The sequence below is a fragment of the Terrapene carolina genome, unplaced genomic scaffold (genome assembly GCF_002925995.2).
Source record: "Terrapene carolina triunguis isolate 2854851 unplaced genomic scaffold, T_m_triunguis-2.0 Scaffold66, whole genome shotgun sequence".
Taxonomy (NCBI): domain Eukaryota; kingdom Metazoa; phylum Chordata; order Testudines; family Emydidae; genus Terrapene; species Terrapene triunguis.
Window position 1 is genome coordinate 26,241,735 of NW_020664417.1, and position 17,564 is coordinate 26,259,298.

Genomic DNA, 17,564 nt, shown 5'->3' on the forward strand with positions numbered 1-17,564 from the left:
AGGTCCAATTAGACTTGGTGGTAGTCAAGGGCATCAAGGTATGGTTCAGTCTCACAGAGTAACTTCACACAGGGTGCAGAATCTGTAAGTGGGGGATCCCAGAGCAAAACAGGAACTAAAGAAAAAGCTCTAGCAATCTAGACACAACCCTTTCCTCTCCCCCTCTGTTGAATTTGGCTTACAGTACCAAATCAAAAGTCCACTACCCATAGGCTCAGATGACCCACTCACTCCAGGCATGTTCTGCACAATTCCTATATCCTTTCAAGATTATTTTTATTACAGTACTCATATTATTTTATACAATCAAAACAAACAATTTGCAAAGTTGGAAGGTGGCAGGTATGTTAATTAATTGTATTTGAGGGTTTTATACAAAGTTGGAAAGGGGAAGGTTTTTGATTATCTTTGTTGGAATTCCACTTTTTTATTTGTCTCCAAGTGCTCCTTACTTTTTCTTCATCTTCTTTCTGTTTTCATTTTGTCCTCTATCTTTGAAAGCGATTGTGTGGTGGTTCTTCAGTATGTTCATGGACCAAAAACTTTGCTTAGGGTTCCTCGCTGTAAATAAATGTGCAGAAAATGGTCAAGATGTAGTTAGATTTAAAAGATAGTTCAAATTTACCCTGGCATACCATTTTTTATCAAGCAGTGCAGTAGGTTTTGCCTACTCACCTTCAAATGTCACCACCTTCCACTGGTCTGGTCTGCATTGTGTTGTTCAAAAAAATCAAAAGGGGCTTCTTCAAGGCACGTTTTTGTGTTTGTTTTTTAAGCCCTGCAGTTAGGTAAACTAAAGCTCTCATATGACCTCTAAAAATGACTTCATGTCATGCAGTATGATCCCTGAACTTGGACTTCTCTCAGATTCTCTTCAAGTTCACATTTGAATCAGAAAACATTCTTTGTCTTTGCAGAAAGGGCAAATAGCTTATTCAATGCTCCATCAATCAGCTATCATTGCAGTGTGTGCCAATACACTGCATGTGATTTCTATTTAGGAAAATTCTTCAAAGCACCCATTCTACAGTACATCTTACTGTCAGCTGTACTGAAAGGAGTAAATAACTAAGTGAAATAGTTATATATTGCCACATTTTGGTTTTGCCATTTTTTGTTTGTTCTTTCACCCAAACCCTAAGGCACTCAAGTAGGGAAGGTGATAGGTGCCATTTGTAAATCTCTAGGGGCATGAATCTGCAACACTACTCAAAATGTATTACTCCTGGAGTTCTCTCATTGATTTTAATGGAGCTACCTGCAGAGTCAAGTACTTCTCAATGTCAATAAAGGTGGCAAAATTGGACCTTAAGTGAGGAGAAGCCATTTTTCAGCTCAAAACACCATCACCTCAGTGACCAGTGCCAAGGAGGTTTTCTTCTACTGTGGAAAGAGATAAAACATTAATAAAGTGAACTAATAGCAATTACAATTCAATTACTTACTCTGCAACAGTGAGTTTATTACTACAGCTCCAGTACCTTTGTTAGGGACCAATCTTGTGAAGTGCTGAGCTCTCTCACATCCCATTCCATTCACCGTTAAGGATCAGACCATTATTTAGTACAGTACTTGCTCTCATATGGATTAATCACATCTTGTTTTTTAGTGTTTTCTACCTTCTATACCCTTGTGTGTGTGTGTGTGTGTGTGTGTGTGTGTGTGTGCATTATCTGTAAGACTGAGTGGTAGCAACTAGAGTTTGCCTAGGTTGTAGGGAGAACGGAGACAGTGTTAGAGGATTCTATCTACAGCCAAATTACTAATTCCAAAAAGAAAATGCCAATCTGACATTTTATGCAATTGCCTCCATTTAGTCCTCCCATTCAAAAGATCACTGAACTAACTATCTGTGCTCATTATGAGCACTTGAGGATCAGGAGTGTTTTTCCCCAAGTTCTGAATTAGTACTTGAAGATTTAATATACTAGAACTAGGCCTCATGCATTCTCTCTTTGCACTTGGGGCCACCCTAACAGCTATGCAATGTCAACATAAACACGTCCAGTAATAGGGACAATATGTCAGATATATGTCCATATGTAACCATCTCCTTGCTCCAAAAACTAAACTCATTGAGGAAAAATGTCATTTGCTACATTTACTCAGAAGGATTTCATGGAATGAACATTGTCTGAGTCCCATCAGAGGTGATAATGTTCTACATGTATAAGTATCATGAAAATGGGTTATCAAATACTTCTTAAGGCTGAAGGGCCAGAAATCTCGAGATTTAATGTATGAATCAATACCCTAATTTGCATTTTGATGACTATGCAATAACAACCTGAATCATTTATCCATTTGAATTCAAAAATCACCACCCTTTTTTCTCCCCTCTCTCTTTCTCTCTAGGTCAATCATAAATACTCTATGATTTTTCCTTAAAAGTAGAGGAGGCCATGGGAGTGACTTGTGTTATGAGAGAAGTCTAAATCTCTATGTACATAGTTAATAGATAAGGTCCAAATAGATGTAGTTCCTGAATTTTGCAGGACAAGTAAAATGTCTTGTTGTGTACTGCAAATGACTTGTCTGTGCAGCTCTTTACATCAGTTTATAACAATCTGAAAGCCCCTTGGAGGCAGCTATTGATGATGAGGGAGCTCAACTTTGTGTCCCTTGTTGGACCTACCCATCTTTCATGTGCAAATCAAAGCCAATGCAAAAGGCACTAAAGTTGGATCAAACTTTTTAAAAAATATATAAGTATAATCTATCCAGTGTAACATAAAACTATGCTACACAATGTGTGTGTATGGGAGGGAAGTTAAATATCTCGTGGGGTTTCACTGAGGAGGTCAGAAAGGATTGGGGTGTAAACCCAAGTGTCCTGGCCAAATGCCAGCCAGGAAAATTCTGCCCTCCCCCACTGTCTTAAAATTCCCTCTGTTGTTTCAGTTGTGGTTGCCTTTCCCATAACGTCATGTAATCCTTTTGGACCATGTGTCCTGCTCTCGGGTGAATGAGCCACTTTCATTTCTCTGTTGACCAACTCCCACTTGGAAACCATGTTGCACTCCTGGTACTGCTGCTTTAATTTGCTGAGGTGCAGTGACCCATTCCCACCACCAGGGTCTGCTGTCCCTGTTACCCCTAATTGTGTAGGGACCTTGCTGTGGCTGCTCTCTTCCCCACCTTTACTCTGTGGTTCTTTAAGGATGCAATCTATTGCATGAGGCCCTTTATTGAGCCTGCCCATAAAAAAACAAGAGGTTCAAGCTGCCATGTGGGATCCGTGGAGAAGGCACTAAAAATAGGGAGTCTCCCAAGGAAGATTCTATTTATTAAGGGAGATTTAACAAGTCTACACCTAAGTTTAAAGCATAGAAACCTTTGTGAGCAAAGATGCATGGGAATATATTGTAAATAACAATATATATTCAAACCATGCCCAACTAAAATTCTTGCCAGCTCATAGAAAGTGTATAGTTTAAAGACATGTGGAAGGACTGCAAGCTGCAAAATGTGAGCTAGGACAATGATTCTGGTTTTGCTGGCCTGCCCTGATCTGTTTTAGAGTCTGTTGATTTGATTTTTAGATAAGATGTCTATATCTTTTTTAAAAAGCCAACATCCATCAAAAAATAGAAGATTTCCCACACACAATGTAAAGATCTACAGTTGTTTTCAGGAGACAATGAATGTAGAGGTTTAAGCCTGAAATGATGGTGACCAATCTTGTATATCATTAACATTTTCAAAGTGTCAAAATTAATTGTTAAAAGTCTATTGGTCTTAGTTTAATGAACCATTTGCAAATTACAATTCAAATTTAATTCTCATTGTGTTCCTTGTCCAACTATGTGTGTAACTGCTGTTATTGTTAATGAGAGTAATGTGTGAAACTTTCTTTACATATTGTGGCAGAAACTTGTCTCAAAGAAAATGCATGGCTCAGTTTATTTACACAAGTCAGAAATGACTACTCAGGTTTTATGGTAGATAAACTATACACAGACACCAGTGTGGTTGTGAAAAATCTACTGACTTGAGATAAATACTATATGCCGTCCTAGAAACACTCCTTTGGGATTCTCTAGGTAAAATTTATAGCTGATAATTCTCACTCACTGCTGGCAGTTGGAGAAATAGTGTTTATTTCAGGGTAGGCTTTCATTACTGGCGCTGAATCACATTTTTCTTTATTCTGTTCTCCTTTACTTTGTGTAAGGGAAATGTAAACCAGTAACATTTCTACTGATCTTACAGGATATTGTTAGCTGTTGAAATTGTACTCAGAATCCATCTCTCTATCAAGATTCCATGTCCTTCCAAAGTAAAATAAAATAACATCAGACATCTGTAAAAATTGCTTGTGGGGTGTTAGTACTGAAACTGTTTAGGGTTAGAAAGAAAAGCATTTAATCAGATCTTCTATAACTGTGGTTATTACTTTAGTCAACAGAAATAATGGCTCAAGAAGCACCACTGAAGTAATTGGGAGTTTTGCCTTGACCTCAGTGGCACTGGGATCAGGATCAGGCTTTAAATGCATTGCCACTAAAGCATGGGAAAGTAAACAGTTCAGTAGCATTTAGTAATAAACAAGAGATGCCGTTGCTGTAATTGGATCATTTTTCTCCTAAAAGGCCTCTTATGAAAAGTAGAGTATCTCCCAAATGCGTTGGAAGCTTTTATTGTAGGGTGATACAATTTCTTCCTGAAGCCAGCTGAAGCAAAAACAAAATGTAATTGTGTATAGAGTCCAATCCTGTATTCCTTGCAATGACCTATATGGAAGTTGTGCGTGCACAAGGCATGGAGGATCAGGGCCAGGTGCATCACCTTTTCAGGAAAGTTCTGTCACAGCTGTCTTTTTCTGTTTGTCAGCCACACAAGTTACTGAGTGGTCTTTAAAATAAATTAGCTACAATTCACATGTTATGGGCCTGTGTTATTCTTGCGGCTTTATTTGTTGTCTTTCATCTCTTACCAGGCTTATCAACATTGCAAGCCGTCCTGGATTCTGCTGCTGAAAAGAAATGGCAAGTGACTGCTATCAATGTAGGAAATATTAACAATGACAGAAAAGATGAAACTTACCGTTCACTATTTCAAGATCTGGAGGTGAAAAAGGAAAGACGAGTGATTCTGGACTGCGAGCGGGATAAAGTGAACGACATTGTTGATCAGGTTTGCTACACTCAATTTTTAAATGACAGCAGAAATGGAAGACTTCTGGTTGTATAAGGATACATAATGAGTGCTCCTGTAGTGCTGCTTTATCAGCAGTTTTTATTTATGTATGATTCTATTTTGATAATCAGTTACTTTACCCTTTGAATCTTTTCTATTCTATATAGGCTTTTATATCATGCTCATCACTGTAGTATCTGAGTACCTTTCAGTAGTGTATTAAGCAATATGACTACATATCTGTCACATGTTTGTTCTTTCATCCTCTCCCTAGTGGAGTGTTTTGTTTTGGTGGGTTTTTTTTAAATACATATGCCTATTGCGATGTGTTTGTTAGAGAAGGCAAAGTCAAAGATATGCACCTTGCTCTTAGAGCGGAGTGTGGTGAGGTTGGTGATGTTCCTTAGTTCATGGGAAAGTTTGTTGCACAGTCTCGGAACGAACACACACACACACACGCGTGCTTTATTCTTATTGTTGAGAGTTCCATTGTGCCAGAGGAGCAATAATAGATGTGTTTCTATGATGCTGATGTAGCAAAAAGAAACTTCGGATAAGGAAGTAAGTCTATTGCTTAATGTGGGTTTATTATTATTTTTTTCTATATTCAATACAGTGGCTACTCATCAATAAATAGATTTGCAATTACCAATTATAAAATCCCAAACCAATAATTGATAATCATTTAATATGGAGTAACTAATCTACTCAATCTAACTGCAATGTCTCTTGGAGCAACAACTACATGCATATATGGATAGTTGTTAAACCTCAGTAATAAAAATATTTAATAACCAAATAGGCTTTAAATAAGCTAATGCATATAACTAGTAATTAGTTTAATTATGTTCATACACCATATGTCATCAGTGGGCCCAACACAAGAGTTTCTGGATGAAATTCTGTGGCCTGTGACATGCAAGAGGTCAGACTAAATGATCTAATTGTCCCTTCTGGCCTTAACATTTACAATACTTGGTGTTAGATATTGCATTTACTTATACCCATATACTCCACTGAAGCCAGTGTGTGGAATTTGGCCAACTAATTCTTGGCTTAATGTAAATTACAGGATGCTCATCCCTGCCTCTGTGAATTTGTCAGAAACTAAATGAGAGAATCAACTAAATCTCCTTCCTTGTTCAAATTGCTCCTCCTCTCACTTATTTGAAAGATGTGGGAAGACCTGAAGAGTCCCTCCTTCTTTCAGTCTTTATTTTTTTAGGGCAGTGTAAAAGCAGATGGCTCTATTGGTTCCTTGCGTCACCTGCTAGGCAGGGGAATGCAAATGTCTTTGAACCACGTGACTCCCTTAAAACTCTGGATTGATTGTAAATTATTTTAGATCAGCACCTACATTAGGACCTCAAAACTGGGAAGTGTACTGAATAGTGCAGACCCAGAGTGCCTTCCTCTCAGTACAGTTATTGGACTGGGTAGAGTCTTTGATGCCACTGTCACTTCCCAGAAAAGAGACTGTTGCAAGTGTCCATGTAATGCCTAATCCCAGTGCATCTGGAATGTCCTCCCTAAACTCAAAGCCGGTTTGTATTTTGAGTGGGCTTCCAATCCCTGGAAAAGCAATATTGGCAGCTCATGTGATTTTATTGTGAATCTCCTGATATTTGGTGGGGTTTTTTCTTAAAGCCTCAGTGTCTGCTATCAAGTGATTGTGAGAATTTCTGCTTTTAAAAACAATAAATTACTAGCCCTCATGTTTGAGGAGAAAATCTTGAAAATGTTACCTCCTAAAAGCTCAAAAGCAAGAGCAAATAAAATAGTCATTTTTAAAATCTCATGATTTGTTGCCTGACTCAGGATTTTTGAAGGAATATTAGAAAAGTAACCAACTCCTGTCCACCATAATCAGAGCACTATGCACAGGGCAGACATTGGGATGGGACTCCTGATGCAGGCAATCTGGAGCCTAGCAGCTTGTGGAGAATTGCCAGCGTTTTCAAATGATTTTCAAGGGACAATTCTCTAAATTGGCAGGGAGTCTGGAATTTATTAGACTCCCAGCTACTGAAGAGGTTAGTGTACATTCTGGTGAATTTTAACACTTATATATATTACTAGTATTTTTATCCCAAATTTAGAAAGATAGAAATAATGATAAAAAATTAAGTGATTTGACTAGTGCCAGAGCAGAAGTTGAAAGTTCTTCCTGTCAGTTCTTGCTGTCAGTCCCATGCTTGATCCACTAGAGTATGCTACTTCTCACACTATTAATCTGTACCCTTTGTTACCAGAGGTCACACTGACTACAGAGCTGTGGAAATCAGCCGTGAGGGAGTTTAAGGCAGCCCTAGTACAATCTGGGCTGCTTCACCCTATACAACTTCAGATTGGTCTGTGCTCCCACCAGACATCTATGACTGTCCCTGCTAATTTTGGCAGGTTTGCAGTTGTATTTTCTTATTTTAAAAATGTTTTTTTCTCTCCTGTTACTATGTGAAAGACCAACACAACAGGGCAAACTGATTGACAAAAGATTGTATTAGGGAATCAGTGAAATTGACTACACACAAAGTACTGTCAAATGTACAGGGTAAACAAACTAGAAAAAAGAGATTTTTATTTTCTAATCTTTTTCAGAGGTGTTTACAAAGTAAGTAGAAAAACATTCAGGCAACGTTTTGATTTTTAAGTTGGCAGTGTCACTTTCAAACCCTAATTCTGCAAACACTTCCTGCCAAGCATAGTGCTTATTTCTGTCAGACCAATTTAAATACCAAGTATAGATCTTGATTCAGGAAAGTACCTAAGCATAATTTGAAGCCCATGAATAGTCCTATTGAAGTCAATAGTGCAGAGTGATGATAAGACTGCTCACTTAATAAGCCCTACACTCAGGAAGTGTTTGAAGAATCAAGCTTTTAAGTAATACATATGGTATGACACCTATAGTACAGAAGAGATCATATAAAAAGATATAAATGCCACAGATATATTATATCAATAATTGCAAATTTTCTGACCAAATTTAATCATGTATTCATTCACCCCTAGCTTCACTGAAAAATAATATCTTTAAAATTGACTCAAAATCAAGCAAACAAAACTACTATCTATATAAATCCATTCTGTGTTCTATATTTTTGATATTTTGTTGCCATTTTGGAGTAGACATGACTGCTTTGGGGAATGGCAATTTTTTTTTGCCTAAGTAGTATTTTGGGTTCCATACTAACTTTCATGTACAATTTTGAGTGTGATCATTTTCCAAATTTTAGTTTATTATCCAATACTTCACAGAAACCAATTAATAACAGAAAAAAACTAATTACAAGCTGACTGGTACATTAATTTTCACCTCCTAAGAACTCTCTGTGAGCAAATATAAATACAGTGATAATGAGCCCTAAATCTTTTATAATAGTATACCTGCCAAGATGTAAAAATATAAAATCTTACATGAATTGAATGAAGCTAAAGTTTCTATCAAACAAAAGCCTGACTTTATAGAAAAAGGTGCAGCTTTGATGGGTGCCAGTGTAGATCGACTACCTAGATCTTGGAAGCAGGCATGGCCACTTGTGCCTCCCTTCCCATTTCCCCTGAGAGCCAATAAGTAGGGAGTGGACAGCATGGTAGGGATGGGCAAAGCCTTGGCTCCATTTCCCCTTGCCTCCACCAATTAGTGTCCAGGACAGCTGAGCCAGCACAGAGGGTGTCATCATTTGCTGCTGGTACTGCCAACAGTAAATTACTGCTCTTCCAGAGTAAGGAGGAAGCAGGGAGGGAATTGTGCCACAGAAGGTGTGTCTGAGGCACAGTGTCTGCTGGGACTACAATTGGAGTATGCCTAAAGATACAGTCTAGTCCTTGGAATTCAATACACCTCTCTCAATGTCTTGGGGACAAATCTTCAGCTGGTATAAATCAGCATAACTCTGTTGACTTCAATGGACATGTGCTGATTTGCACCAGCTGAGGATCTGGCCCATGGCTTTTCTGGGTAAAATAAAAGCACATATTTTGAAAAAGCACAATATAAATAAATAAAGATTAGTGACTAGAACTAATCTGGGGGTATTTTACTTTTTTAGGGTAAACCCATGTAGTAACTGTTCATTTTCAATTAAAATGAGTTTTCTTTTCTTTTACAGGTTATTACGATCGGTAAACATGTGAAAGGATACCATTACATCATTGCAAATCTGGTAAGTGATTTCATTATTACCATGTGCCTGTGTTACTCTTTTTAGCGTTTATAGTAACATACCAGGACAGTATTATGTTTTATGAGCTTGTAATAGATATTTTTTTGGTGTGGGGGGATGTTAAATTTCTTCCTCCTTGCTAAACTTTTGCTATTTTATTTCTTACAAAAATGTCTTTGGGGCTGGTGCGTTCAGGTATTGAATGCTTTCTATCAGGTTCCCCTCAATGGGAGTTGAGGGTGCTCATCACCTCCAGGAAGATGTTCAGCATTTTGCAGGATCAATCTTTTAAACTATATGCATGAGAGCAGTCCGAGTATATGTGGGAATTAGAACACACATTGCCCTCCATGTAGACCACATCATTCAGTTAGGGAAAAAACATTACCATTGCAAATTATTTGTGCCATTAATTGGGGGAACCAGTTTTTTCTGTCCTTCTGCTTTGTTCTTGGTGCATCTTCTCTTTTCAAAATTCCTAGGCTTTACATTTAGGCTGCTACTGTAATTAGTCCATGCATGCAGTTCTCACTGAAGTTAATGGAATGTTACAGGACAGCCATAGCAGGTCTTTCTTAAATTGGATGTTATGTGTGTAGTTAAAATGAAAAGACAAAAAGTAAAGTAAGTCAGATGTACAGAAGTAATATGCCACCATCCAACTAAACTATTCCAAATGCACCTCAATACTGACATCTGATATTTATTCCCATCACAATGTTGACTGGGTTTGCTTTTGGCTATTAGTGTGGTCAGGACTGGGCTGAGAATAAGTATACAATATTATTGGATATAATATATATAGTATATAAATATTAAGTTGAACTTGAGCTCACCCAATTAATGTTGGGTGAACTATATCTTATATGCTATCTCTTTTGAAAATTCTTGGTCTAGATTTTGCAAAGATCAGTAAAACTGTGTCACTAAACTATTACAAAAAGCCAATAAATATTCCAAGATCATGCTACATTATTTTGTTTTAAGGGCTTCTAGTGTCAGGGCCCAATTTTGGAGTTCATACTCACATTGGTAAGCACTTCATCAGGCAAATAATCCCACTGACTTCAGTGACAATACTTGTGTTGGCGATCAGCAACATGAGTAAGGACTGAACAATCAAGACCTAAACCGAGACAGAAAATGGACCCCCAAGGCCAAATTGTGACATTACCAGTGGCTTAAGAAGTGGCAGTGTGGAGCTGCACCATGCTATGAGCAGTGAGTGGCCCCGCAAATGGCACATTGTTTAAGAACAAGGGCAATGCCCAGACTATACCATCTTTAGGATGGTGCAGCCTTCTCCTGTTTTTGTGATTAGCCTGCTCAGTGGGCTGATGTGGAAAGGAAGCCTCCCTACTCTTCTCAGCTCTGGGGCTCATTGAGGAAGCCATCTGAGTGTGGGGGCTGCACCAATGACAGGCCACAGAAAGAGGAAAAATTGAGTACAGTCCTCTCTCCCTACAGCACTCGTCTGACCCTCTAGTTAATAGCCTATCTAAGAGAGATTTAGCAAACTCTTTACACTGTTTTAAGGTTAATGATCTGAACTGCTATTTTTCCTTCTTTGAATATGAAGAGTTCAATAACTCAATGTAGGTATGCTGATTTACACCAGTAGAGAAATTGGCCCAAAGGCCAGGTTCTGAAGGCTTGATTCTTTGTTACTCAGTTCCTGTGCTTGGGGCAGGGAGAGAACATGGGCGCAAAGTAGCTATAAGCCACTTTTATGTTTCCTGTATTGTAGCACTTTGTAGGTGCTTGACTTGGCTTAGGGCTGCTCTAACTTACATTCTGTTTCCCCTGGTCCTCTAAAGGCTCTGGGAAAACAGAACAGCTCCAGACATGCCACTGCCTTCTCCCAATCTACCCTCTATCGGACATCAAGAAGCCTCCCCACTCGCATGTACAGGACATATTCTGTAGGGGCCATTTCTACCCACTTTGAGGCCCCTTTCTGCTGCCAGCGTGATATAAAGGGGTGTTGGCTTAACTGAGAATCAGATTCTGAATGTCTGTTTAAAAGCAGAATAGTAGGGAAACATATTTGGAATTAACTTCATTTTTATCTTTCTTGAGAATAAAAGACCCAACCCTCATTTACTGCAGGTTTATTAAACAACAGAGAAATATGTCATGCCTATGAAATTTGAAGAACTACAAAACTTTGCTTAATTTCAAATACATTTTTAGTTTTGAAGGACAGCAAATATATTTGATTAAAAAGTGTGACTAGTCCATTTCAATACATAGATTGATATTTCATCCATTTGTTCTCATTTTGCAGCAGAGAACCTGTGTGATTGTAATTTACTGAACCAAACTATCTCAAAAATATTTTGGAGGTTCCTTTTTAATAATACATTTGCATACTCCAAATTTTACAATAAGAATTCAAATGCAAATATTACAGATCTGTATATAATGTTCTGCACAATATATAAGGCAAGTACATCTTATCAGTCATCAGTGGACCCATAGATAATTTGAATTGAGCATTCAATGAAAGACAATCATCTTTGACTTTGAAGGATTCCCGATGACATATAGTTAATACTGTGAATTATGTATTGCATGTTTATATCAAAACAACCTGCGGTTAAGATCAGATTCAGAAAGCCTGCATGATTCCTATGTAAATACTCATATTAGCAAGCAATGTGGCATCCACTGTGAGCACAGCAGCTAACATGCATTACCATAGCAATTGTGACAGCTTTTGGTCATGGTGGTTGGTGTTGCTGCTTCTTTTTATATTCATTGTGAAAACATTTTGGGTGCACTTCGAGTTAAGTGTCTCAGATTAAGGTTTCCACTGAAATTAATTAGCATAATTATCTATGTTGGTTTAGCAATAACAGATTATTAAAATCAAAACATCTTTATTTTAATTGTACAGATGAATGATAAATATACACCCATCGTGGATCAGCAGTTCATTAGCTGGGACCAAATCCTTCAGTCCTGACATAGAGCCCAATTGACCTCAGCGGGAGCGGGACCTAGTCCTTACAATTGCAAAACTCCTATTGAAATCAGAGTATGTTTTTGATTCAGTAAGAAAAAGGACTGAAGGATTTGACTATTGGTGTATGTTTAGCATACAGTAACTATTATATCTACATACACACTAATTAAAAATATACACAAGTTACTAAAATGGTATTTACTGAGGGTTCTGGAGAGCACATGGGGCTTGGGAACAAGACTGAGGAACACTTCTCTCCCCCTTTCCTATGTTTCTCCTGTGGTCAGCAGGAGAGGAGAACCCACAGTGAGTCTTAGGCATGTCAACACGGTGGGGTGAATCATTCTATAGCAATGTGATTTCTGAAGCGTATTGTGTGCATTAATTGGTCCATGATAGGCCCTACTGGTGTACACTAAAAGTTGCCTAGTGCACTTTACCATAGTGCTGTTTGAAATGGACTACATTAACATGTGTTAGAGGACTCTTAGTACATGCCAGCTGGGTCCACGAGCCAGTTAGTGCGCAACATGTTAGTACATGTTAGAATTTCCACCAGACTAATGCTCCACGTAGACTTGCTCTAAAAGGCTCTTTATCTCCCTCTCCCTCCCACAGTTTTTCTCCTCTGAGGGCACCATTTAGGCTTGTCAGAGGTTCAAGAGCCAAGTAAGGGTGAAGGGATGAGGATAAGGGTCATCATTGCCTCAGACTACTGGAGGGCTAACAAGCTCCTAAGAATAAGTGAGGAATTGATATTACTGACTTGGTTAGAGATGCACTTGGGTGACCTTTGAATGTCCCTAGTTGTGGAGCTTCCCTCATATCAGCTTCAAGGAGACAGGGATACCCCCATCTCTTCTGCCTCTCCAGCTGTCTGTTCTCACCAGTCCCATGTTAGCACTATTTTAAAAAATTGAATTTCCCAGAGAAAATCTTAAAGGTGAAGGTGAGGGTACATAGCACTAAGAATCCTACCAAGAATATTGTAGTGAGAGCAAAATTAAGAAAATGAGAAACTCTGGAAATTCAGAGTTAACATTAAACTTACAAGAAATGAAAATACTTTGAAAGTATGAACATTCACAGCGTAGGGACCCAAACTACCTTAACTGTTCCCTATAACAGTGCCACGAGAAAATCAGAAACTCAGACTACAGAGAAAACCTATCCAGGCTGTCGTCATCTTCTGTCTTAATTACTATAACCTTCTCTCTGCTCTTTCTGACACGCACATTATCCTCCCCCACCCAGTCTGTTCACAGAGCAGCTGCTAAAATCATCCTGTATTTCTTGCCTGTCATTCTGACCACCTTTTTGAATCCTTTCATTGGCTTCCCCTTTTCTGCCATAGAAAGTCTTTGGCTTCAAGGCTATATCACAGCTCTGCTCCTCCCTGCTGTTTACACTGGTCTTTTCTTCATGAAGCATAAAGAAAAAATGAGAAGTAATTGAAAAATCACCTGCTTATTTGACAGCTAGTTTATCAAAATTAACATAATTCCCTTCATTTAATGTGGGCAAGTGACACTGCACTGTAATTCATTTTCTCTTTATACTGCATATACATGAAGCAGGGACATAACTAGGTCCTCAGATTCATGTATTTGGCTTCCACAAATTTTTAGGGGGAGCCCTGTTTCCATGTATCTGTGGGTGGAATTTGGCCCTAACAATTTGTCTTAAAATGACTTGCTTCATTCTCTAGGCTAGAACAACTTTATTTCCATGACAGAATAAGAATATTCATATCAGCAAAAATAATATTTTATTACAGGGAGGCTTATAAGGGTCTTCCCACCATACTCTCTGTGAAGGCAGATCATAGCAATCCTTCAGTGAGACAGTGGCTGACTCACTGTCACTGGTTAGGGATAGATTGTGTAGCTGATTTTCATGATAGTGAGTACTTACTCACATGAGTAGTCCCATTGAAACAAATGGGATTGCTCACATGAGTAAATGCTCATCATTAAAAAGGACTGCTAAATTCAGCTTTTAAATGGTAAAGGAGAGTGACAAGACACACTCTCTGTATCTTCACAATGTTCCCAGCCACTGCTGGCCCTCAGAGCTCTGGTCTGAGCCCAGATCCTTGAGAAAGGGAAATGTTGGGTTACATTTCTGCAATAAAAATTGCATGATAACTCTTTACTTGTACCTACTAATCTGATAGACGTGGTGAAATAATTGACACATGTTTTCTGTGTCCAGGGATTTACTGATGGAGATTTATCAAAAATCCAGTTTGGAGGAGCTAATGTCTCAGGCTTTCAGATAGTGGACTATGATGATCCCCTGGTATCAAAGTTTGTACAGCGCTGGTCAACATTGGAAGAAAAAGAATATCCAGGAGCACACACCAGTACAATCAAGGTACATTTTTTATTTATTTTAACTCAGATAGAAGAGAAGATGGAGTGGGTTTGGAGAGAAAGACAAAAGATAGAGCAAGGCATATGAAATCAGCTATGCCAACAACGTTTTATGTTCCTCCAAGCTGCTTTTAACATTCTCTCCCTTAGGGCCGGTTAACAGAGATCCTGTACTGTCACAAATGTTCAAGATACCACTGTAAAGCTGTGCCTGGCAGCATGTTGTGCAGTTGTTTATGATATGACCATATAGGCACTGACATTTTTGGGGTTTATTTTTTTTTCTTTATTTTAAAATCTCTTCCTTAAATCTTCTAGATGAAAACATACATGCACACTCACAAACACACTCATGAGCACACACATCCACAGCCCTTTTTAGTATAGCATCATCTTCTTCCTGCAATATCCTGAAAAATAAATGGCTTATAAATGCGTGGAAAAGCATTGTATTTTGAGAGAGATGTTTAAATCGAAGAAAGTCTGTTTTAAAATTAAAATATTCACAATAAACTGTACTATACTAAAAGAGAGGTGTGGTCTGATTTCAGTCCTGAGTGACTCATTGAACTAATCATTTAATTTCTGTCTTAGTTTCCCCTCTTGGGAAAATCAGGATAATAAGACTTTCATACTTTACAGGGGTGTTGTAAGGATCAATTAATGTTAGTAAGGCATATTGAAGATGAACAGTGCTCAGTTAATACTTAATGATTTTAGTATTTATTTATAGATTCAGCACAATTAAATCAAATAATCAGAAACGGCAGGGGAAATATGTATTGGGACTAAAACATGTTTACATAAGTAGCATGTTATCTTTACTATATTATACTAACCATAAGGAAATAGATAACAGTTCTCATCTGATGATAAAAATTCTCATCAGGACTATGAATTGCAGAAAACAAACAAAAAATGTGCAACAACCATAATATAATGTAAAGTACAAATGAATAAAGCTGGTTACTTAATCGTGACAGTTTTTTGGGACTCAGTTTTTTGGGACTCAGTCAATGACATTATTTTATTGCAGTTACCTTTGTGCATATGATTGGTTAAAAACATTATGTGCACAAGAATCCCTTATCCTATTTCCCTGACAGAACAAGGTTAGGACTGCATCCTCCCTCAGTTCACATGTGCAATTTGCATTAGTGCACTGATTGAAGGTATGGTTTGACTGTGAATAATGAATACAACCTATAAGTTGTTCTCTTCTGAGTTCTTTGAAGGCTGCTGCTTTCCTTAGGGCCCCATTTTTCCCCCTTGTTCTACCTTACTCCTCAAATAATCAATTGAAATTGATTGTGGCCTGGAAAGTATATTTTACAATGAAAGACAAAAGGAACTCAAGCTATTTTGCTTATCAGGAAGTAGGTTGAGAGGTCATTTGATCGTTGTGGTTTATAAGGAAGGATTAGATTTTTATTGGTAAATGTCAATAAAGGTTTATTTCACTGTACACACGCAAACTGATGAAAAAATGTTTCCCTCAATAATCATTGAAATTTAGAGATAAACAAAGTAAGAAAAATGCTGCTTGAAAACTCACTAGAGTTTAAGGATATCTATTTTGTATAGTTTGATGTGTGATGTTGACAATTTGTCTTTTATGCAGTGTTGTTATAGCTGTGTTGGTCCCAGGATATTAGAGGGTGAGGTAATATCTCTTACTGGACCAGCTTCGGTGTCCCTCTCACCAACAGAAGTTGGTCCAATAAAAGATACTATCTCTCCCACCTTGTCTCCCTAATTTGTGTTTTAGCGGTTATAAAGCTTTAACTTTTAGAATTTCAATGTCTACTATCATTAAATAATTGTTGTCTGATTCGCCCATAATTTCCCACAACTGTAAACTGATAACAATAAAAAAAACTTAAAACTCATAATTTTTCCCATGAAAATTTAAATTGATAAAAATAAAAAATGCTTAAAAATAAACATCAATATTATCTGTCAAAATTATATTAGAAATCAAATCTTGCCAACCTTATCTATACATATAGTGGTACCTACACAGGGAAGAAATGTGATATTAGTGGGCTCTTTAATCCAGGAGAGACCGTTATAACAAGATCCTGAGGCAGAAGGTGAATTCAGCAATGTCAAACTGGAAATAAGATGCAAATTTTTAACAGTGAGAATAATTAATCATTGGAACAGATTGCCAAGGGATATGCTAAATGCACATGACTTTAGTATTTAAATCAAGAGTGGATGTCTTTCTGAAAGACAAACTATAGTTTAACTAAAAAATGTTGGGCTAAATGAAAGAAAGCTATGATCTATGTTATGAGAGAGGTCTGACTAGCTGATTGCAATGGTCCATTCTGGCCTTAAAAATCTATGGGTGAAACCCTGGCCTCACTGAAGTTAATGGGGGGGTTGGATTTCATTCTATGCAACTATGAAGAGTCATACTGAAGTATCCCAAAAGTAACAGCAATGTAGAATGTGGCAATATACTCTAGTCCATCCTTTGTTGATACTTCCTTTGCCCATATAAGGAGCTTGACTGTTTAAGTATTATGGGTGTTGGAAATTTGTTGAATTCCTAACTATGCTGTGCAGAAAATTGTGACCGTATGAATCAAGTACAGTAGGCTAATTCATTTAATATGCATACATTTTCATAAAAAATGCATGATAAGCTCTAATGGGTGGAAGTTGAAGCTAGACAAATTCAAACTGGAAATACATTTTCAGTTTTCAAATTTTTAACAGTAAGGACAATTAACCACTGAATAAACTTATCTAGGGATTTGGTGTATTCTTCATCACTAGAAGTTTTTAAATCAGATTGGATGCCTTTCTAAAAGATACACTCTAATTGAATCAAAAGTTATGACCTTGATGCAGAAGTTACTACATGAACTTCTGTAGCCTGTGTTTTGCAGGAGGTCACATTAGATT

General features: G+C 37.7%; 1 protein-coding gene across 3 annotated transcripts in view; it reads left to right on the forward strand.

Moving 5' to 3' along the window:
• GRIA2 (glutamate ionotropic receptor AMPA type subunit 2) overlaps positions 1 to 17,564 on the forward strand; it is a 131,252-nt gene that overhangs the window by 58,032 nt on the left and 55,656 nt on the right. For all 3 annotated transcript variants that reach the window (XM_024211563.2, XM_024211564.2, XM_029910596.1), the window contains 3 exons: positions 4,940 to 5,136; positions 9,252 to 9,305; positions 14,488 to 14,649. In XM_024211563.2, coding sequence (XP_024067331.1) covers positions 4,940 to 5,136; positions 9,252 to 9,305; positions 14,488 to 14,649 — 413 coding nt within the window. The remainder of the gene's footprint in view (positions 1 to 4,939; positions 5,137 to 9,251; positions 9,306 to 14,487; positions 14,650 to 17,564) is intronic.